Below are 23,089 nucleotides of genomic sequence, written 5' to 3' on the forward strand. Positions count from 1 at the left end.
CCATAAAATATCTTATTACACGGCTCTCTGGAATGCTTGATTCTGATTGATCAGTTGAGACATTTGCAGGTTCGTTCTTTTCAAATAATAACCGCTCCAAAGTAATAACGCATAGCCGGTACTACTTGTATGTTTAAAATCCCTCCGTGCCAACAAAGATTAACATTTAAAAATGTTAATTTAAAACAAATATGCCAATAAAATGTTTCAAATTCATATTCATGTCCAGTTTTTTTCCTTATGTGGCAAATAGCCGTGTAATAAGCGGGATAATGTACAGGCAGCCGCTAGCCTCCGCTTCGCGTCGGGTCCTGATCACACTGTCAGGGCTTATTTCTGTGATAACTACCGGCTGCCTGTACATTATCCCTTACTTGTACCCCCACGCAATCACCAGATGTAAAACTGTGGAAATTATCTGGGTTACACTGCCCCCCAGTGACACACCAGGTCATGATGTGTTTCATTTTTTTCCCCAATACCCTGGTTCTGTTTCTGCTGAGGCAAACAAATGTGCAAGATTAAAATGCAAAATTTTGAGATACGTATCGCGTTGGGCAGCGGGTGACGAAGACGGAAATGTCAGATAAGTAACAGCACTAACATACATAGTGTTCCGGGGCCCTAGACAGCAAACTGACTTAGACCCCTTACAAAGGCCTAAATATCTATGACTGTATAAAACTACTGTTTAGTAAAGAATATAAATAAATACCAAAGAGATTCTTCAAATCCAGCAGAGTGAGAGTAGAAATACACAAGGATGAACCACATACTGTAGACACATTCATTGTACTACGACAATGAAGAACTCACTCTACAATCGATTCATCATCAGTGAGGGCTACAGTAATACAATCTGGCTGAGAGAGTGCACCCCACATGTGACTTTGCGGGAGACCCCCTTTCTGTGGTTTCCCTGTATGGATTTGCATAGCCAAAGCACAGCTTAAGGTTTTCCTCTCTGCGTTTCGGAGGCTCGTTCACCATGTTCTGGCTGGAGGGAAGGTGAGGTGTGACACAGCCTGGACGTCCACCTGTGCATCACATACATCTCCTGATGCAACAGCCTGGATTTTTGTGTTACATGATTCATATAAACCTGTTGTGTGCAATGACAATTTAAGTATTCTATTCTATTCTATTCTATTCTATTCTATTCTTTAGCTGATGTGACATAATAATTTTCCGAGGTTTAGATGGCCCTGTGGGTCACATGCCTGTCTCACACCTCCTGGGTTTGGCGTTCAAATCCAGTCTGTGCGTGTAAAGCTTCTATGTCCTTCCTGTGCTCTCCCTTCCTCAATGCTGTGCTGCAATGGACTGGCATCCCATCCAGGGTGTTCCCCTTCCCTGTGCAAGCTGAAAGTTGCAACAGCAGATTAAATATGACCAATTCCACCTCTGTGTTAATTACAGCAGACAGGCCAGTGATATTCTCTTGAGACCCAAGGAAAAAAGTGTCCTTCAATTTTAGGTTATTTGGCTTTGGAGGAAATAAGACATCTTACAATTTAGATTTTTTCAAATTTATTTTTATTTTTAATTTCACAGCATGTCCTCTTTAGTGTACAACAGGAATAAATAAGTTTCCTTACATCAGTGAAAAGACAGATGCAAAAACAAAATGTCCACTACAATGGACATAGATGAATGGGTGAGGTCTCAGGAGGTTACAGTGCTTGAAGAAACACAGGGTGAATTACCTTTATGTCGAGGTGATTTGATCGAAGCAGCACGTTCCCAGGACCAATTCCCAGAAACTGGCATAATTTCAGTGCATATTGTGTGTGTTTTTTGTGTGTTTAACAGCATGCAGTCTGATAAGACTGGAGCTCTCAATGATTAGATCACCTTTCTTCTTCCAGTCCAGGAAAACACCAGCTGAGGCAACTGTTCCAGAACTTTTCCATGCTTCCAGAAACTTATATGTACACCCCCCCCCCCTTCACAGTGAGTGAAAAAGCAGCTCTTGTAAATATTGAGACGCTGCCATATTTAACCCTAAAAACACTCATCTTAAAAATAACAACGGTGGTAAAAGAAATGTCAGACACAAAGGTCACAAATGAACACTTCCTACACCCACTGGGATGGAAACACTGAATGCCATGATCAGAAACAGGCGACACTTTATAAATAAATACCCCGCTGAAAGCTTTAATATTACGTTTGTGTGTGTGTAAAAAAAAAATGTGATTTTGATTGTTAGTTTAACAAGGCTAGCAGATAACTATAGAGTTTGGCAGTTTCATGATGTAACAGGTTTGGGCCTAACATGAAATCGTCCCGATAACTTTATAAGCTTTTTTAAGGCACCAGGGCATCAGGCTGGAAGCATCTCACACAGATTTGAGTAATTCAGGAATGCAGAATCCTAAGCTCAGTGTAGGTGTGGCACACATTTTAAAGTGTCTTCAGCCTGTGCCAGCTGACAAAACCATTTATCAACAACCTCGTTGTTGTTTTTTTTTTTTTTTGCTTTCCAGGAAAATAATTGCATAATTGGATGTAGCCTTCAATTCTTCCTCCAGAGCTTCTGTGTAGGTGGCTGTAGGTCCGTGGCACCAGACATGCCAAAATATGCACGTGACTTTGCAACAGAATGACAAGAGCTGATATGTCTACTATAGCTAGAGTGTTGGGGGAAATGAACTGAGTGACATAAAGCAGTGGTTGGGCTAGCACCTGTTTTTTAATGGGTAGGGACCACATTTCATAATTGTAGAGTCAGTACCTTCTGTGATCTTTCCAAAGAAGATGGTCTCTGCGGCCTGCATTAGTTAGACAGTCCTACATTATCTGTTGGGAATGTTCACACCTCCTCTGGTTGTGGAAGAGCGCTGACGGAAGTTTCACAACTGCTGCATTTTTATGGAAAATGATGCAGACGTGAAAAAGACCAACAAAAGAAAAATGGCAAGTTCTGCCTGATCTCTGTCGGGTCACGCGAGCAGCCTGTGCCAGCTCATTACCCAGCAGACCTCACCTACCCAGCGTAAGGACACCCCAAACAGGTGCAAAGGCATCAGGTGACATGCAACGTGGCCTTGTGTGGCAGCGATCTAATTGGTTAGTTGAGCGTGTGCCTAATGCAGAGAATCCTCTTACCCTCTCTGACTTATCTTGGTGGGGATCTAATAAGTCCCAAACGTGTCGTACAGAGCGTTTAGGAATACAAGGACACACAGAAGAGGTCATAGCTGGCTGACACAGGTGCCAAAAAGGTGAGAAGTGCCTTTATTATTATTTTTTTTCTAGCACATTCCAAAGAGGTGCCAGAATTCTCATGAACGTCTGAGATATATAGATATATATTAGCTACATATTAGCTATATATAATTCAAGGCATTGAAGTGTACAGAATGCGATTTGTGACAATAACTAGTAATGGACGATAATAAATACTCAATAATGAGTGAGCATGAATGAACGTTTACTGTTGCATAGGTGTTAAAATGGGCTGTAATTTGGCTCTGACTCATGTCAATGGCGTAGACTACAATTGGTATACAAACGGATTCCAAAAAAGCTGTTATGCAATGGTAACGCCGTAAACAAGTGGTTCCCACACTTGAAGTATGTGCCTCCAGTTACCCCGGTCAAGAAATATGGAGGTGACGGAAGCATGTTGCATACACCTGAGAAGCATTTGTCATGCAATACCAAAAATGCATGCTGAAACTATGATGCACTGTATTGGAGTTTGTCCTTTGATGCTAAAAAGGATTTTTTAACTAGGGGAAACAGCTACCTTAACCTTTAGCATTACACATCAGAGGCTTGTAACGCTGTATCATGGGGCTTAATTTTTTCCCATCATCCTCGGCATGTTATCCTTGAGTTGAATTTTTTTCATGTATACCTAAATATTTACACAAACAGACTGAAATGACCCCATAACACATACGAGATGATGGACTTCTTTAAGCTGTGGATTTCTGGGCGGTTATTTAACACGGTTGCTCGAGTTTTATTCCTCCACCAATCACGTCCAGTAGCTCCCATGACATCATGACAGGCTGGCACCTCTCTTAGAAGCAGATGCAGACAAACCAGTAAGATGCACCAGTGTTACCCAACTTCACGTGGTGAGAAACAAACCCGCGTGAAGCCTGTAGCATCGCACGGGGCTTACATGTGTGAATCGGCATTTTCGGCTTTTGGAAACATCTACGAAAGCTTTGGAGATTCCATATCCATCTGTGCGGGTGACAGTGTAACATAGCACAGCTTGATGCATTTTTATGGCTGATTTTTTATTTTTAAATGAGCTCAACAGTTCAGTGAGTCATTGGGGGGGCACCCACCCCCCCTCCCTGGTGACAGAACCAGACATCATTTCCAGCTTTGAATAACCTTAAATGTTATTACAGCAGTAAACTATCTGGATCCTCCACAGTGATAGGAGACGGCTAGGATGTATGCGAGGTCAGGAGGAGCGAGGATTTGGATCAGCTGAGTTTACGTGCGGTGACTCATTCGGGGGAGGTCCTGACATGTGCTCATACCTTGGGTTGATGTGCCACACGCTTGGAAAAATTTACCCAGAAGCTTCTTCCACAGGTAGTGAGGCCACACGGCTGGTAACGGGTCTCTTAGCCCGACTTCATGAGAATTGTGGCCGCCCACCCATCCTCCATAACCACTCAGCTGCTACAGGATGACGCTGAACCTGGAGTTTATGCCTGGAAGCACAGGGGCTCAAGGAAGGGGAGACACTCACATGCACACAACTGCACGCAATGCAATACGGAAGCGTTCAGGGAGGGAACGGAAGCCACAGCTATAAGGAACCGAAACGGTGACGAGATCAGGAAACCGAGCAATTAGTCTGCCAGACACTTTTGGCCATTAGTCATTTAAGCTTCCGATTTTCTAATAACCACACTATTAAGGGGAGATGGTTTTCTACAGAAATTCGATTTCAATATCTGAATCGGGTCCAATTCCCATAAATCCAAATTCAGAGTAACTGACTGGACCACAATAGTTGGAAGGAACAGAGAACAGATGATAGCCCCCCCATTTCAGTAGGTTTCTCATTCTGGTCCTTGGGGGCTCCCAGTACTCCATGTTTTTGCTTCCTCCCAGCTCTTTGCTGAAGAAGGGAGCAAAAACATGGAGCATCTGAGGGTCCCCGAGGGTTAGGGCTGAGAAACACTGATCTAAACAAAGTTTCATGGACACCTACAGTAGCATCACGACTCTGCTTATGGCCCCGATGGGATCCATACAAAGTAGGTGTAGTGGATATATTGCTAATCCTCTAATACCACATCGACCTCGTTCTTCTAAATCATGCTGGAACTTCGCTTGGTCAACCGCCACAGACTGGAGTCTGGAGGCACTTCCAGAGCAGGAAGGCGGGGCTGTGAATGCAGGGCTGGCTCTAGCTGTAGGCAATCCTGCAATCCTCTAATTACCTGTGTTGCAGAGGAAGTGAGATCATTCATTTACTTGGTAGGGCTCTCCACAGATGTGAAATTTTGGACCTTCCATTTTCACATCCGGATGGGGAATTTCACAGAAATTCAAACATTATGTCATTGCTCATGCTTATTGTAGCCAGAATCCAAAACTGAAAAATGTCCAGGTTTTTCGCTTCCTGGATGTTCAGCTTCCTGGAGTGATGATCGCAGCTGGTAATTGGTGGTTAAATATGATTTCCAGTATTTCACCATCTAGATCAGTCCGGCTTTTCATTGCACAAAGGATTCATTGGAAGTTGAATACTGTAAGCCAGATATAAGTAAATGTTGGGGGTTACAAAAATACAGGGATGTTGATGTGAGGAGCTAAAGTCATTCATAAACAGAATCAGGAACTCACATGGTGTGTGGGAGTATGTTGATATTTACAAAGCATGGATTTACTGCCCATGGAAAATTCCCCCTTAACAACTATCCCATTGAAGTATGTGTGGGAAGCATCAGTTCTCACAAACACAAACATAAACATACTTTGACAATCAGCTGCTCTGGATTTCACAGGGCCTCTGGTGTTTTCCTGTCAGAACTAGCTAAAAGGATCAGCTGCTCCCTGGACACAATGTCTGGTCTCGCTGTGCTTGAAGAGGAACTTCCAGCGACGCACACAGGTGAGATATTCCATGGCCAAGGTGACCGCATTTAATCGGAAGAAATAAGAGATGCCGCACCCACCGCCACAAGCCCCAATGATAAAATTTCCCGAGTGGGGTGCAGGGGGATGGGGAGATTGCGTTGTCCGAAAAAACTGGTTATAAATAATGGTTCAAAATGAGACACAGCGTGTCGCATTTTATTTTACAATGTGGGATGATCCTGTAAAATAAGGGACATTTGGCAACCATATCTGTGGCCCACAATCTTGCTGAAGTGGAGTTTGAGGGGTTGTCCTACAGTATAATGCAGGGGTCTCCAATTCCGGTCCTGGAGAGCTACTATCCAGAAGGTTTTCTATCCCACTTGGCTTCTGATGAGCCACACCTGTTCCTGCTATTTACCTGAGAACAGGTGTGGCTCATCAGAAGCCAGGTATGATAGAAAACCTACTGGACGGTAGCTCTCCAGGACCGGAGTTGGAGACCCCTGGTATAATGAATCTCAAAGATCAAAGGAATCACAGACTGCATCCATATGGCCTCCCTTGCTGTGTCATGGATGCGCTATCAAATATCACCCATGCCTCTTCTACTACTAAAACTGCACTTGCAGGCCCCAAAGGGGTTATCAATGATTGGCGGAAGTTCAAGCTGGAGACTGAGGACCACGACAACATGCCTCCCAGCAAGCGCGAGCTCCTGCGGCAGATGTCCACCCCACAGAAGCCCGAGGAATTCGGCGAAAAAGTCAACCGGAAGGTCAGCTATCTGATCGTGTTTCCATTGCCTAGCAGGGGAACTCCCCAAGTGTTCAGATATCGTTGCATCTGCACAAGCCTGCTTATGGGCCTCACTTCATCAAAAAATCCCACGTACTAGTCCTATTAACCTAGCTAAGGAACAAGGTCAGAGGTCAACTGAAACTCCTAGCAGTTCTCAGGAAGTACCATTAACTAGCCATGTGTAAATAATCAACAGAAACTGTAACTGCTATATGGATCAGATAAGTAATCCCAGGGTTTATCTATTGTTCTTGAGTCTGCTATCTGTTCCCATACCTGCTGCCAAGCAGATGAGCACACAGGAGTACGAGCTGATCCAGCAGGAGGACGAGATGTGTCTGCGCAAGTACCGCAGGCAGTGCATGCAGGAGATGCACGAGCGTCTGAGCTTCGGGCCCAGGTTCGAGGGTGTGTGTGAGTTGGAAAACGGCGAGGCCTTCCTGGACGTCATCGAGAAGGAGCACCACCTGACCCTGGTGGCTGTGCACGTCTACGAGGACGGCGTGCCGGGCTGCGAGGCCCTCAACAGCTGCCTGGACTGCCTTGCTGCGGAATACCCCGGCATCAAGTTCTGCAAGATCCGCGCCTCCCGCACCGGTGCCGGCGACCGCTTCCCGGACGACGTGCTGCCTGCCGTGCTGGTATACAAGGCCGGAGAGCTGCTCGGCAACTTCCTGCACATCACGCAGCACCTGGGCGAGGAGTTCTTCGCCGTGGATGTGGAGGCGTTCCTGAACCAGTACGGATTCCTGCCGGAAAAGGTGTTTACTGCCTGCCCCAATGACGAGGACGATGCTGACATAGAATGAGGAAACCATAGCCTCTAAGCCACAGATCTCTCCCAGCTATAATACACATATACGTGCAGATTTGTATGCAGCCCCTCATGCACACAATTACAGTCAGAATTCTTAGGTGCTTTAGTGTTGCCATACTATGCCACCTTAAAGAAACGCCATAGCTGCATAGTTTATTCAATTCAGTTTATTTTTTTTATAGCGCCATTCACAACAGAATTGCCCCAAGGCGTTTGACAAGGGTATGTGGCAAACAAACAAAAAAAAAATGCACCAATGAGGAAACAAACTATATGAAACTCCTGGAAAATTATTAAGGCATTTACAGATATAGTTCAGGACCTGTATTCACAAAGCATCTTAAGGCTAAAAGTAGGTCCTAACATGCCCATTTAGGAGAAACTACTAAAAAATAACGGGCATGTCAGTTATTATGTAGGACTCCTAGTATTTTATTCCATATGTTGTAATGTTAAAAAAGACCAAAAATGAACACTGTAAGTGGGCTACTTGATTACTATAAGTGAATAAATTAAACAAAATTTGTACATGAATGATTCTATCCCAAGCTTTTTGATGATCACTATAAGCGGTTTCCACTGTATTTGTTTTTATGGGAAGTTGCGCATACATTTTCACCAGCACACAATCCCCCAATCCCTGTGGTTATTGCAGGCAAGCCCATGCATAAGAACTGATGTCAGCCTAAGCGACAGAGTCTCACTCTTAGATTAGGAGTTGGGTTGCTTCCTAACAGGTTTTAGGAAAACACTGTTAAAAACTTTTAGTGCGATTTAGGAGTGGTAAGACAAAATGCTTTGTGAATTCGGGCCCAGGTTCATTATAATATTAAGAAGAGTTTTAATGTGACATAAACGACATGTTCATTCGACACAGATTCCATCTTGATAACTAAATTCCAAGACAGCACGTGCTGAAACGTGATGGTCTGTTTATATCTGTGACCTCTGCGGCCCTGTTCGGAGTGTGGGCTGGACCTGGCCCATGCAAGTAAACTCCAGTTGCAGGTGCAAACCATTATTTCAGAGGGGTGTGCAAAACCTAAACCCTACTTAATCTAGAAATACAGCCTATAACCAAGAATAACATAACAAGCAGTAAAATGAAAACATGTGATTACAAAATTAGACAGCCCATATGATAGTCAGTGCCTAAACTGAACACAGGTGTTATTCACTCTTAAGGTGACTGACCCCTGAATGTGAATGCAAAAATACCGTAACTGGCCCCTGAACCTGAATGTACATACACCATACAAATTGACATCACACCTTCCTGGGCACATCAAATTTCAACTCTGCCAATCAAATCACTGATGTGGTTTGGTGTATGTGCAGAAATGTATGAATAAGCTTTGTGTTTTCTGTCACCCTGGTTGACCGTCATCTACAGAGTAAGGATGAATGTTTCTCTCTACATTCAGTTTCACTCAATTCGCAGCCACTGGTGGGTCAAGTAATCTGTAAATCAGGGAAAACTGACGTCCTGGAAAAAAAATTATGAAACTCTAAGATTGACAATGTGCAGTCCGAATAAAATACCAGAGTTGTATGAGTACTCAAACCCCTCAGATGTAAACTGGCTTAAATGAAAAATTTGAAATTCCATAATTCCAAAACATTCTGGAAAACACTTCTTAGAAAATGATAACTTGCATAAATAATACTCAAAATTTAATGATTATTTAATTGATTACTAGAAAGAAAGAAAAGGATTTGAGTTCGTTTTTCAAAAGTCAGCCGACACCACCTGAGAACTTGTGTCATCCCAAAAGTAGGCAGGCGGGGGGAGGGGAAAGTGTTGCTGGGCTGCGTTGCTGGGCTGCGTTGCTGCGCTGCGGGTCACACGTGTCGGCCTCCCTCATGTCAGCCCGCAGGAGTTTCGACCTCAGGAAGTGCGCGACGCCCACGGTTTCGTGTGCCGGGCCCTTCATCTAGAACATGTCCGGGCATAATCTGCGCTCACCCCTCCCATCACTGAGTCACTGCAAGCTCCCAGCTACGTCTGTGATTTCACGCCCTGGCGTTCGTGCCCCTTACACGCACATGCATCTCACTGCATGACCACAAAGTGACACTGGGGCAGCCCAGAGGGGAAACGCCGCCACAGACATCTGACAGGCAGTTGTCAGGGTTGTGCTTCGACTAAAGCAGCACGTCTGCTTTCTTTAAATCAAGAAACAGTTTTATGTTTTGCCCTGTAAATGGTTCACAAAAAAAAAAAAAACCTCCTCCTGACATGAATTAATTTAATTGCTCAGCCCTAAAACTTAGCGATTTCTTGTGTCTGAGTTTTTTCTCGGAAACGATACCAGGTCTGAGTTAAGGGTGACTGTGACTGCATGTGGTAATACGTTTGAGAAGATGAACCTGGGGTATTGCTGGAAGGGCGGAGGGACCGAGGGAGGGAGAAAGGCAGAGGGAATCCACTCATACATTTCTTACAGCTGTTACCTGTATTTCTTCCTGGGAAATTCTGTATACTTAGCAGGATTCTCTGCCTGAAGATGAAATTACTAAACCGACCAATAAAAGATGATGCAACAAACAACAAAAATAACACAAGAACCAATATCAGTGACAAGAATTGTAATTTCTTTTGATGTGAGGGAAGTGTCCATATAGCGATTTGACTTTGACGGATGCGAAATCAGATTGCGCTCATTAACTGTTGCTCACACCTTGCAGTGTGCCTGAGTGCACTCAGTGAACTCCTCTTGCACTCAGTCGTTCAGGTAGAGAAGCGATGCAGCTGATGCAAGGACAGCGATTCCGGCAGCCAGCGCAACACCTAGATGACAAAGATGAGGGTGAGAAATGATTATCCATGATGAATCTTAAACATGGTGAGGATTTGCACGCTCTGTGGCCTCACAAGCCTGTAATACTGTCCTGACACGCAATGCTTCAAATGACCATGTCATCACCGAATTAAATAAATGATCAGATTGTATCTTCTTATCATTGATAGGCTATTAATAATGTAATTCTTAGATTTCATTTAAGATCTACATAACCGTTAGAACTTCAGACTTGCGGTCTATTCTCTTGATTTAGCAGCAATCCATATTAATAAAAATACATTTAAATTCTTTTCCCAATGGAATACATATTCAATTAAGAATCAGCTTATAAAATTAAGTCCTGGTGTCTAAGCTCCTGCATTCCATTGGCGTGGGATCATCTCAAACTCCCACACACAGAAAAAAAATGACATTCACAGCTACAGTATGTGGTGGAATCCTGCCGCAATGGCCGGTCTTCAAAGCTCGGCACAGGGGCAGGGGGCACAGTTCGTGTGCCAGCCCAGTGAGTCAGACAGGTGTAAGAGCTCACATACTTTCACCTTTTCCCACTGCATCTGCGTTGTTAGGGAGTGCGTGTCTCCAGGTGTACCTGTGAGTGTCTCTCTTCCGGCCAGTCCCTGAGGGTGGGTCTGGCCCCTTTTGTTTTTACTGCATCTATTCAACCCCACCCCACTCCACCTCCCCCGCACCACCTCCCCCGATGGCTATCTTTTGTCTTAACTCCGCCCACTCTGCTCTTGCTAAGCCCTCCATCACCCTTGACCCCCCAAAAATCTCACCTCAACCCCCCCCCCCATGTCATCTGGCTCTGCCTGCAGTCCCAACCAGAGGGAGTGGTATTCTCAGGTATGACTATACAATTAGAGACTGATTTATGCTCCAGCTAGCCAACCCACTGGCAAGGCATGTCTCCAGAGCACAACAAAACTTCATTTTCCTGAGCACGTGTCGTGGAGGAAAAGCTTGCTGCTGTTAACGTGACAGGACTCACGTACCGACATAGCGGTGCGCCACCTTCTGGATCGCGGGAGACACAGCCTGAGCCTGCAGTGCGTCGGCCAGCTTTTCCTCCAAAACGACTTCTGAATTAACTGGAAAAATACAAGCAGTAAAAATGTTTTTGCACTTTGAGGAAATGATGTTGTCAAATAGACAAAAGGGCAACTATGACAGCTTGTGAACAAAACACTCTTAAAAAAAACATCCATTTATCTTCCAACCATTTATCCTGATCGGGGCCAAATGGGGGCGGTGTCTAAACTAGGCCTGTTACGATAATTACGTTAACAACTAACGATATATGGACATAACTTCGATAGTTTTTTCCGACCTTGGTATTGGCAAATTGCGTTTACATGTGTGTTTGTTTACATGAGAATGAATGCCCCCAACCAGTCGTGCTGATTCATGTGAGTGTGAAGGCAGCCACGCAATGCCTGACCATCTGTGATCCCTGAATGTTCATACTTCTAGCCCCAATGTGCCAGGCAAAGCTGCACTTACGTCACGTTTGTTTATTATGTGTGGTATAACAATAAATAAGAATTTCACCAAAACTAACCATGCACTATGTACTTATAGTATGCAAGACAGGGTTAAAATCATTAACAAAATCATTTCCATAAAATGATACAAGACACAAAAATAAAAAACAAGTACACGATAACTTCAAATACAATAAGCATCAAATACTTCCCATTGCCATTTTTTAATACCATTTAGTTAAAGTAATGATCTGTTTATCTTAGCACCTTGGTTTGCATACAAATTGGTTCGCGACCACTTTCCTGGAACGGATTGTGTTCGTGAACCGTAGGCACCACTGTAGTTAGTATAACCTGAAGTAAAGTATATAACTACTAAATAGATTTACACAATTAAAATAAAAACTAATTTAATAAAAACAAAAAAGTTTTATAATGACATAAAAAGTCAAAAAATCAAAACGATAATAATACTGATGCAAAATCATGTACAGCGGTGCCTACGGTTCAGGAACTCAATGCTTTCCAGGAAAGTGGTCGTGACCCTATTTGTACACAAACCAAGGCAATTTTTCCCCATAGGAAAGCATTGAAATTCGATTAATTTGTTCACAAGTCTACTAAATAATCATTTTTGTTAATTGAAATTAAACGAAAAACACGATATAGTGTGACAACGGGTGGACTGAGGCATCGCGGGAGCAGACAGAGACATGGAGACTTGCTTGCCGGGGAAATCAGGGTCTTTATTAAGAGTCCTTAACCCTCGAATTGTTGTTAATGTTAATGGTAGCATTTCCCTATTGTCGCGGGTGTGTTTGCCCGTGTCTTGTGTGTACCTGGTCCGATCCTCGTGTGTATTTAGCATGTGTAAATCTTCCACCGTGTGTGCATCTTGCAGTTTGGTGTCTGACAACCTTGTGTTTCCCGTCTGTGTATTTGGGTTCAGTCCTCGTTGGGTGCCTGTTGTGGTCCTTCTATTTACAATTGCACGTGGGGCATGCTGGGACATGCTGGGACATGCTGGGACATGCGCCCCGCCGGTGCTACACTGTAAAAAAAATCCCGTTGTTTTTACGGAAAAAAGCTGGCAGCTGTGGTTACCAGAATTATTCTGTAAAAAATACTGTACACGTGTAAACAACTTTACAGAAACATCTATAAATTGTACTGGATTTCAATGTAAAACAACCACCAACTACATGTAAAGTTTACTTGGTTTCAGTGTAGAATAAACAACGATTAGATATAAATTATACTGAAATAACTGGTACAACAGCAGCATGGCCCTGCTAAATTAACAGAAAGAAGATGTTGAATCTACGAATTCACAATGTAAAATGTTACAGTTCTTGTATGTGAAATTGACAGACTGTTTTATAAAGCTGTTTACATTCTTAACGAATTTTTTTACAGAATTACTCAGCCACAGCTGCCAGCACTTTCTTGCCGAGGTAACACGCTCCTGAAAAGAACTACATCAGGCACCCAAAGAGCACCGAACCAACTATACACAGGAAACACGAGGTTGTCAGACGCTCAACTGTAAGACGCATACACGGTAGGAGATTTACGGACGCTAATTACACACGAGGATCGGACAGGGTACACATAAGACACAGGTAAACACAGGCGACAATAAGGGAATATAACCATTAGCAATAACAACAACAATACAAGAGCTATTTACAAATGCGCGCGGGGCATGCTGGGACATGAGCCCCGCCGGTGCTGCAGTATTTTTATCACCTCAGTGGAAAAATACCTTCTTATCAACGGACTGGAGGTGTTGCCATGAGGTGAAGTTCTGACGGTAGCCCCGAATGTACCGTCAAAAGCTGTCTGACAAACCAGAAAATCCTGAGTTGTGTGGACTATTTCTTGTTGGTTCGTAATGCACGTAGCAAAAGGCAAGTGTTGATATACCATTTAAAGTTCTACTGTTTCTCATCTGTAAAGCACAGAATATTCATTTGTAAAATGTAACACGGTTTCTTTCAGTATAAACAAAGTTGACCTGATTAAAAAAAAATATTATTTTCACACCGTTATGGTGTAATTTTAACTGTATTGTACTGGTTTTTATATTATAGTTTGTTTGAGTTTAAACTAAAGTAATTTGTTAAACTTGTTTAAATTTGTTTAACTTAATATATTTTTACTGAAAAATTAACAGTTGTTTTTTGTTAAGTATTTTACAAAATCTTAATGTCAAATATACGCTGCTCTATTGTTTTTCCTTTTACAGTTTTTTTATGTCGTTATTTTACAGAATTTCTCAGTTAATTTTTTACATTTTTTACAGTGTACACTAGTATAAAAAAAGGAATCTGGTCAAGGAATCTGTTCGTCAACCAAATTTTGTATGTAAACCAATGCATTTTTTTTCACTAAATTTTTGGTCGCGAACCTAATTGTTTGTACAGCGTTCGTGAACCGCAGGCACCACTGTATTTATTTTTTTGGTTGTGTGGTTTTATTTGTGTTTTATTTATTGAGGATATTTACATTTTTTCACATTCCAATTTCAATGTCTGAACATGCTTTAGAATTAAAAGTTCATCGCTCTTTGAAAGGGTGTACTTCAATTTCAGTTCAATTTAATTTCATATAGCGCCTTTCACAACAGAGTCACCCCAAGGTGCTTTACATGGGTGTGTAGTGATACATTCCGGCATTATTATGCTGTGAGTTTATCATTATATCAGGGCATAAAATGACAATAATATTGTTTATCACAATCATTTCTGGGACAATATACTGTCCAACAGAAATTATTATCGTGACAGACCTAGTCTCACCTAGCCAGCACAAGGCACAAAGGCACAAAGGCAAAAATACCCTGAAATGGGACAGCAGTCCATCACGAGCTACGCCATAGGGTGCTGCATGGCTCAGCGGGTTAAGACACTGCATCTCATCATTGAATCACCGGTTCAAATCCTAGTGTCGGCAGAACTGTTTTTCAAAATGTACCTTGCTTTGGATAAAAGCTAATTAAATTATAATTGCACAGGCAATTTGGAGAAATTGTGGGAGGAAACTGGAATACCTGGAGGAAACCTGGACGTGGGAAGAATATTCAAACTCTCCACACAGGGGGAGTGAGTTGCGAAACCCAACCCACTGGTACACAGTAACAGCGCTACCCTCTGAGCCACCGTCACTCCCCAAACTGGTGCACAGATGTTCAAAATCAGGTTATAATGAGCAGCACTGTCGCCTCATACCTGAAGGGGAAGGGGTTCGAATCCCAACTGCACTCTGCGTATGGAGGTTACACATTCTGCACGTGCACTGTACTTCCAGGGAAAGGCTCAGGTTGCACCCAGCCACATACTGGATAAGCGATGAATAGATGATTTCAAAAGGTCTACCACCAAGTTTCAACCGGCTAGCGGCCAGTCGAATTCTCGGATGACATTCCATGGAAGCCAGCGGCACGATGCTTTTGCACAGTGTTCTTATTCACCCAACATAGCCGTCACTTATTTAAAACCTGAGGCTACCCATTCATTATTGTTTCTAGCCTTCATAAAATATCTGCCTGATTTATCAGAGTCAGAAACGTGTCGTAACTAGCAGGGTGAAGTGGAGGGCTATTACTGCACGTGACAAAAAAGGGTGTGTGCAAGCTAGTTCATTAGTAGTTCGAGGAAGGTTCAGGGAAGGCAATGTTCCCGAAACAACTGGCCATCTCCCAAAGTCAAGGTGCAATACTTCCACCACATCATGACCCAACATCAAGTACCTACTAAAATATAATAATGTGTCATAGTAATAATACAAAAAAATATGATGCCACAGGAACTTACCAGTTATGACCTCCTGGGTCATATCTATTTGCTCTTCTGGGATGTCAAAGTCCAGCATCTCCTTGAAGCGTTCTCCCACTTCTGCTGCACCCTCATCGGGGAACATGTAGTCACACAGGCTGAGACTGGTGCCTGGCAAGGGGGCAAACACCCGCTGTGGAAGAGGCTGCTGTGATGCCATTTTCCCTGGGGGACAAAACAGCATGACATGAAATGACGCTTCGTTTGTCATTTGCACAAATACGAGTACAGGTACACTGGAATGCTACATGTCACATATCCCATCATGCTCTCCTTTGAGATATACACACATATAAGCAGAGGAGAATGAAGCTACAGTATCCTGGCGAGGCCGGGATTTGAACCAACGACCTTCCGATTACAGGCAATGAGACCTAACCCACACACCACTGGGAGGGGGAGCTATGGCAGACTGATACGGTGTGGGCAGTGGTGGCTTAATGGTTAGGGAAGCACACTTGTAATTGAAAGATTGCAGGTTCAAATCCCTGACCAGCAAGGCACCACTGAGGTACCCTGAGCAAGGTACCGCCCCCAAGCACTGCTCCCTGGGCGCTGAATTAGCTGCCCCCTGCTATGTCACGATGTCACATATGGGTTAGATGCAGAGGACACATTTCATTGTTGTGTGCTGTGGTGTGTCAACAATGACCACTGATCACCTAATTCTAATTAACATTACAATTAGGTATTAGCACAACATTAAAAATAAAAACAAAGAACACAAATACTATATTGCCCACTAACAAGTGAACAATGCTTTTTTTTTTTTAAATAGGAAGAAACTACATCTTTACAAAGCAGATTCCTTTCATGTTAGTAAATCATAAAACGCCCAGACAATGGTGATGCAAGGGCTACAGTCTGTCCTTCCGGGGCCTTGACCGTCTATAGTAAACGAGAAAATGAAATAGAACTCCGAGACCCATTTGTGACAAAAGCCAGTTTGTCATCATAGGCAGTGACGGTAATGTCAGACAAACCCGAACCGGATTAACCGGACTGAACGAGGTTATGTAGTTGGGCTTATGAAATGGTAGTTTGGATTTTCGTCAAATTCCCACACAGACGTCAAAGACAGAGCTACCCATTTAGTTTTAATTGATATTTTTTGCATATTATCCGAAGGCAAAGTGCAGAGATGCGCAAATTCTAAAAGACAATGGAGGCTGTACAATTCAAGTCAGCGAACACTGCTTTCTGAGCTTTCACAGCGCACATTCCCCCACACTGCTTTCTGAGCTTTCACAGCGCACATTCCCCACACTGCTTTCTGAGCTTTCACAGCGCACATTCCCCCACACTGCTTTCTGAGCTTTCACAGTGCACATTCCCCCACACTGCTTTCTGAGCTTTCACAGTGCACATTCCCCCACACTGCTTTCTGAGCTTTCACAGTGCACATTCCCCCACACTGCTTTCTGAGCTTTCACAGTGCACATTCCCCCACACTGCTTTCTGAGCTTTCACAGTGCACATTCCCCCACACTGCTTTCTGAGCTTTCACAGTGCACATTCCCCCACACTGCTTTCTGAGCTTTCACAGTGCACATTCCCCCACACTGCTTTCTGAGCTTTCACAGTGCACATTCCCCCACACTGCTTTCTGAGCTTTCACAGTGCACATTCCCCCACACTGCTTTCTGAACTTTCACAGTGCACATTCCCCCACACTGCTTTCTGAGCTTTCACAGTGCACATTCCCCCACACTGCTTTCTGAGCTTTCACAGTGCAGATTCCACCACACTACTTTGCACAACTTTTTCTTCCTGTCCCTTACACACATAGCCACGTGATCTGAGCAAGACTTTGAATACAACTCACTATAAAAAAAATCAAAGCCCTCTGTCAAGGCAGGGAAGTAATATTTCCCCTAAGTGGTCGACTGATTAATTAATTTTTATTGCCTACATTAAAAACACAGAATAGGTGGCTTCACAAACTGCCGTCTGAATGTTTCTCACGTACCGATTTCCATATGAACATCTGCCAGTGGGAAGTCAAGTTATAGTTCATGTTTCATGTTAATGCATCACACTGTTCGCAGTATACTATCAATACTGTGTATATGAACTGTATTTTGAAGCTGTTATGTTCACTCATAGTGAATGCTTTAGATGTTTTAAGCTTCCCTATTACCTACCTTAAGGCTTTCAGCATGCAACTGAAACAGAGAATGAAATCAAAACTTTGTAACTCGAGTTACACACGAGTTACAAATGACCTTGTAGTAAAAGGCAAGTTCAATTCAGAAAATTTCTAAGTTATAATAATTAAGGTCCCCGCTTGACAAGTCAACAGTGTTGTGCTCTCAATATCCAACAATGTACAAACATCCATCCATCCATTTTCAGTGACTGCTTATCCTATTTAGGGTTGCGGGGGGGGGGGTCCAGAGCCTATCCTAGAAGCTATGGCCGCAAGGCAGGGAACAACTCAGGATGGGGCACCAACCAACCTATTGCAGAGCAGATTCACACACCATTTATGTACAATCATAAGTGTAGAATACATAGAATCATTTTATTTTATTTTCTATTTTCCATAATTTCTTGTTGCTATCTCTTTCTGCTTGTACTATCTTGTATTTATTTGCAATAATATGAAGGATGCACTTAAATTGTACCATGTACACTTGAAGCATGCTCAGGCAAATTAACGAAAATCGAATACATCAACAGCGCCATCTGGTGTTCAACCTAATTTTTACAAATAACCATTAAGAAATATTTCTGGGCTGTTCAAAATGTTATTTGTGACATACATTAAGCATGGAATTTTCATTGGCTGACAAACAAAAACCAAGGGACTATACCTTTGCCACCATCTCCCTCATTAATGAGGAGATCTTCAAAGAACATCTCAGTTCTGCTGGACAGCGTGTTCATTATATCCCTTTTAATGGCCTGTCGGGTGAGAGATGGAGAATAAATGAACGTGGCAGAACCTGCAGCTCCAGGGAGCCATTAGTGATGGCCTACTGAAACTTAAACCATTTGCTGTATTTTTTGACCCCACTAGATGGTGCTCTCGCTTCATGAAAAGGCTCAAAGAATGTTCCAAACTAAACCATGAAGCTTCATTTGGCCATATCTAGGAGCCATCAGACACCATTGTCAGCTAACCTCAGCAGCCTGTCTGGCCTTCAGCTTGTGGCTGTGAAGGTAGGCTCTGCATTGCAGGACCCCTGCCAGAGTCAGGGAGCCGCCGCATGCCTCCGCGGCCGCACTGCTCCGCTGCTCCCCCAGGGCGGAGCTCATCTGTGGAGGACGACACAGACACCTGAGCGAGAGCAGCCACCAGAACCCAATACACATGCTCAGATGGGATCAACAGGCACCGAAACCAGGCCAAAACCATGCCGTAAAGAGAGACCTCTCCCAGATTATTTACATTAATTTATTTAACGGGTACCATTATAGAAAGCGATACACAATTGAGAAAGCAGGGTCATTCAGTTAGGGGTGTCGTTAAATATTTTGGGTCCAATAAAAGCATATCAAATCAGGCCCCCGACCCCGACCAATGCGATTATGTTCCTGATTTTTAAGAGCCGCTATCACTCAGGGGCCCTTGTAATATTCCTGACTTCTTTCCCTTTACAGCACCCGTCCATCCAGTTCCAGGAGGGGAAAGGGCCTTGCTCAAGGGCCTAATAGTAAAATCACTCTGCCAACCTCGGGATTTGAACCAGCAACCTTCCGATCAATGACACCTAACCCAAAGGGCCACACATGTTGATTAAAAACCCACAAATCCTTACCATAGGGAGCATAATCTGAACGCGAAAATTCGGATGGTGCCCCTTGGCATTCTTTCTCTAAAAAACAAATGTAAGTTTGTCTGGGGGTGGAGAAGAAAATCACTGAATTGAAGATTCATGATGCATGATGTGCCAGTTTGTGTAACTGTGGAGAACGCTCACCAGCCCCGTCAACAATTCAGCGTCACTATCCGAATGCTTTCCGTTAATGAGACAAACACTAGACTCCATTTGCTTTGCCCATTTTTGAAGGCCAATCTGTGAAAAGGGGTAAAATTTAAATAAAAAAAGTTACCATATCGACAAACCACCTCTCTCTGGTTACTTCCAATTTAAACCAAGTAGTGACTGGCTAATGGTGCACTATAATCCGACTAACTACGTAACGCTCAACCATACGACAGGAAGTACTGTACAAGAATGGGATTACCTTCACACTATTTTCCAGGTTTTCTGACGACGTTTCCGACAAGGGAAAATATAAATCCAAATCAACAGAGCATTTTAAGACCGGCCAGGAGTCAGACACACCAGACTGGTATTTCCAATCTGCAGGCCTAGCGGAACTCTGCAAGTGCAATTGAAAACACACAGGAATGCTCTGCTCAAGAAGACCTCATCACACAGCAAGGCTTAAGATACCAGCACAGATACATAAACTATATAAGACAGCTGGACTTCACTCTGACTCAAATATTCTGAAATTCTGTTTAAAGAGGCAGTAAATAGTTTTTCTTAGGAATGTTCACCAAGCAAAAACTATAATTTAGGGTGAAACAACCACAAAATTCATGATTAACACTAAAATTACAAAAACTTCACAACAATTAAATGTTGATAAAATTTTGATATTAACCTTGGGGTCCCGGACGTCAAATGTGCGACAAACAGCTCTGCATTGTCTCAGTTAAGATATACTACTCCAATTGATAATGTTATAAGTGCCAAGAGCTAGATACTTGCGACTAATTAACAATTCAAATTTAAATATACATTTACATCCATTTTCTAACTACTTATCCCAGACGGTCACTGGTAGCACACTGCCATTTCTACAAACAATTTAAATTATTTTGTGCAATGACCATATTACTACCAGAAGCTTGTCATACATACATACACTACAGAAAAACAGCTGTACATGTTACAACTGCCTGCTATGCAATGCAAAACGTGCCCTGTCTGTTACTGCCGGGTCGTTCCAGTGAAGGATACTTCTTTGTCTTTGAGCAGATGTGCAGCCCCACCCTCTCAGATACATCTTCTTCAGTGAGATTCCACAATCGTCCCATCGATATAAGCTTCTCCATAGCATAGACCAGCTGGAGACAGACACATAACAACACACATCGCAAAAACAATACATTTTATTAATCTACATGCACACCGAGCAGAGACCATATGACTGAATATTAATGGATATTTTAGTCAATGCTATACGTACCTTCCTCAGGGTATTCTGGGCCTCTTTTGACAGGTCAGGGGACGTGATCAGAAACACACCAAGAACAGACAAACCTCCTGGTAACATCCGTGAAACCTGTGGGGGGACAGCGTTACTATTAGTAATGCCCAAATGAAGCTTGATGAACCATTTGCTGTATCTTGGTTTGCTTTAGGCCACTTAAAATTAATAAATTGTTTTACATGACTCAAACTTCTAAAATATTGGTGAGTAGGGGATTTTATATTTTATATTTTTAGCGAAAAGACGAACGGCAACATAGATATACTAAAACTAGAAAAGTTCTCAAACAGCTCGCGAAGGGTAACATTACTCGGTATATTGATGCCCTGCCAAGATTTTAATACCGTGGGCCCAGACACAATCTGACAAACGATAAAAACCATTGTCCGAGAAGCGTCAAATTGAAAAATCCGAGGCTGACATTCAAGATTTTTCACCCACGGCGGCCATTTTGAGAGAAACACAAAATGATTTCAAATGACCACCGTTAGTTGTTAAACTAACGGTAGATGGCGCGCGTGCGTATTGACGATCTCTGACAATTTTTGAGGTGAAAAAAATGGATTTTTTGAAAAATATAAAATATAAAATCGAGGCGGCACCAAAAAATTGAGGCGGGCGGCCATGTAAAACAATTTATTAATTTTAAGTGGCCTTAGGGCATAAATTGAGCCCTTTTTTGAATAGAGCGCACCATCTAGTGGTATCAGAAAATACAGCAAATGGTTCACAAAGCTTCAATTGGTCATCACTAGTTACTGTATATCTAAATACACTATGACGTTTACAAATATACAGCAAAAAGCCCAGTTAAGTATATTTACAATATCGTGCACAGTTGTTTGTTCATTGGGGAAAAAAAATCTGGAGTGTGCTGTGACTTGAGCAAGGCTGTCATTAAGGCTGCGTGCGGCGCTCACCTGCCGGCCGTGCTCTGTGACCCAATCAGCATCGAGGTCACCAAGCGAGCACCCGCGCACTGCCCCGCAGTCTTTCTGTGGCGTCTGTGCCGCCAGCACCACGTAGTCCCTCTGAGACGAACACTTTGCAGGGAGACCCATTGTACACCATTTCACACTACTAACCACATTCACAGCTACATGTCAGTATATTTGGGCAGTGGGAAATACATTTTCAATTTTTTATGACATAACCACATCTTTTCATGAAATATTTACATGCAAAATAACACAAAACTTTACCTGTCCAATCAAGATTCCACTAATACAAGACGCATGCACAGTCTGGAGGTTGACCAGGTATTGTTCTACCAAAGCCTCCACAATGTAGCCTCTTCCCATGGTGAAGGTACACTGAAAATAACTTAGATATATTAGTGCTTGCTTTAAGAGACTCAGTGACAGCTTCATTTGCATCTAAATTATATGTACATTTATAGGAATGACATGACAATAATAAAGTACCTTAGCAAAGCTAAATTACTGAGTTGTATTTTTGTTCAGAGATAAGTTGCCATATGGTTCCGTTTAAAGAGTCTTGACTGTACATACCGATGACTGTACTGGTCACAATTTTTTCCAGTGGACTTCCAGTCCCTCGGATGTTACATTTCACTGTATCAACACGCGTAAACTTTAGTTAGCTAGATAACCAACAAGCCGAACTAAAAGCAGGAACACGTCACCGCATGGATTTTTCCGTCGGTTAACTGGCTTACCAGCATACGCACGCATACCAACCCAGTAAGAAAACACTGTTTTCATTTTGATAGTCTAATGAATGTAGCTGCTTCAGAATGTGGATGCAAATAAATGGCTTAATAGTAAATTAACAGCTGTACATACAATGACAGTGAGACTACACAATAAAAATCTTGAATAGCGGCTGGCTACTCTAATATTTATTAATTTCATTGTTTCAGTATTTATACGAAAATTCACATACCTGTTTTAACCAATATTAGCAGTAACGAGGTGTTTAAACAAAGCACGTGAGCATTGGTTAAAGTTCTCGCAGAAAAGAAACGTCAATGACCCTTTTTTGGGCCAAAGAAACTCCATTTCCCATAATGCGGCGCGGTCGCTT

At 42.8% G+C, this 23,089-nt stretch overlaps 2 protein-coding genes across 8 annotated transcripts; one reads left to right on the forward strand and one right to left on the reverse strand.

The window, feature by feature from the left end:
• Positions 1-6,703: 6,703 nt before the first annotated feature.
• pdca (phosducin a) lies at positions 6,704-7,755 on the forward strand. Its single transcript, XM_023806442.2, has 2 exons — positions 6,704-6,844; positions 7,158-7,755. Exons 1-2 carry the CDS (start codon positions 6,761-6,763, stop codon positions 7,674-7,676), a joined length of 603 nt encoding a protein of 200 aa, XP_023662210.2. The 5' UTR covers positions 6,704-6,760; the 3' UTR covers positions 7,677-7,755.
• An 81-nt stretch (positions 7,756-7,836) lies between these two features.
• Positions 7,837-23,088, reverse strand: odr4 (odr-4 GPCR localization factor homolog). Of its 7 annotated transcripts, none has more exons than XM_023806411.2 (15): positions 22,949-23,087; positions 22,555-22,617; positions 22,246-22,356; positions 21,964-22,086; positions 21,020-21,115; positions 20,791-20,897; positions 20,432-20,468; positions 20,006-20,143; positions 19,738-19,833; positions 19,576-19,632; positions 18,938-19,072; positions 18,628-18,718; positions 15,791-15,976; positions 11,487-11,582; positions 7,837-10,475 (listed from the first exon to the last, which is right to left on the reverse strand). In XM_023806411.2, exons 3-15 carry the CDS (start codon positions 22,342-22,344, stop codon positions 10,408-10,410), a joined length of 1,329 nt encoding a protein of 442 aa, XP_023662179.1. In that variant the 5' UTR covers positions 22,345-22,356; positions 22,555-22,617; positions 22,949-23,087; the 3' UTR covers positions 7,837-10,407. The 7 variants fall into 7 exon arrangements, with proteins under 7 accessions (XP_023662179.1, XP_023662181.1, XP_023662180.1 ...); XM_023806413.2 differs by having other exon boundaries at positions 22,468-22,617; XM_023806412.2 differs by lacking the exon at positions 22,555-22,617 and having other exon boundaries at positions 22,949-23,065.
• Position 23,089: the final 1 nt, after the last annotated feature.

Source organism: Paramormyrops kingsleyae, chromosome 21 (genome assembly GCF_048594095.1).
Source record: "Paramormyrops kingsleyae isolate MSU_618 chromosome 21, PKINGS_0.4, whole genome shotgun sequence".
In the NCBI taxonomy this organism is placed as follows: domain Eukaryota; kingdom Metazoa; phylum Chordata; class Actinopteri; order Osteoglossiformes; family Mormyridae; genus Paramormyrops; species Paramormyrops kingsleyae.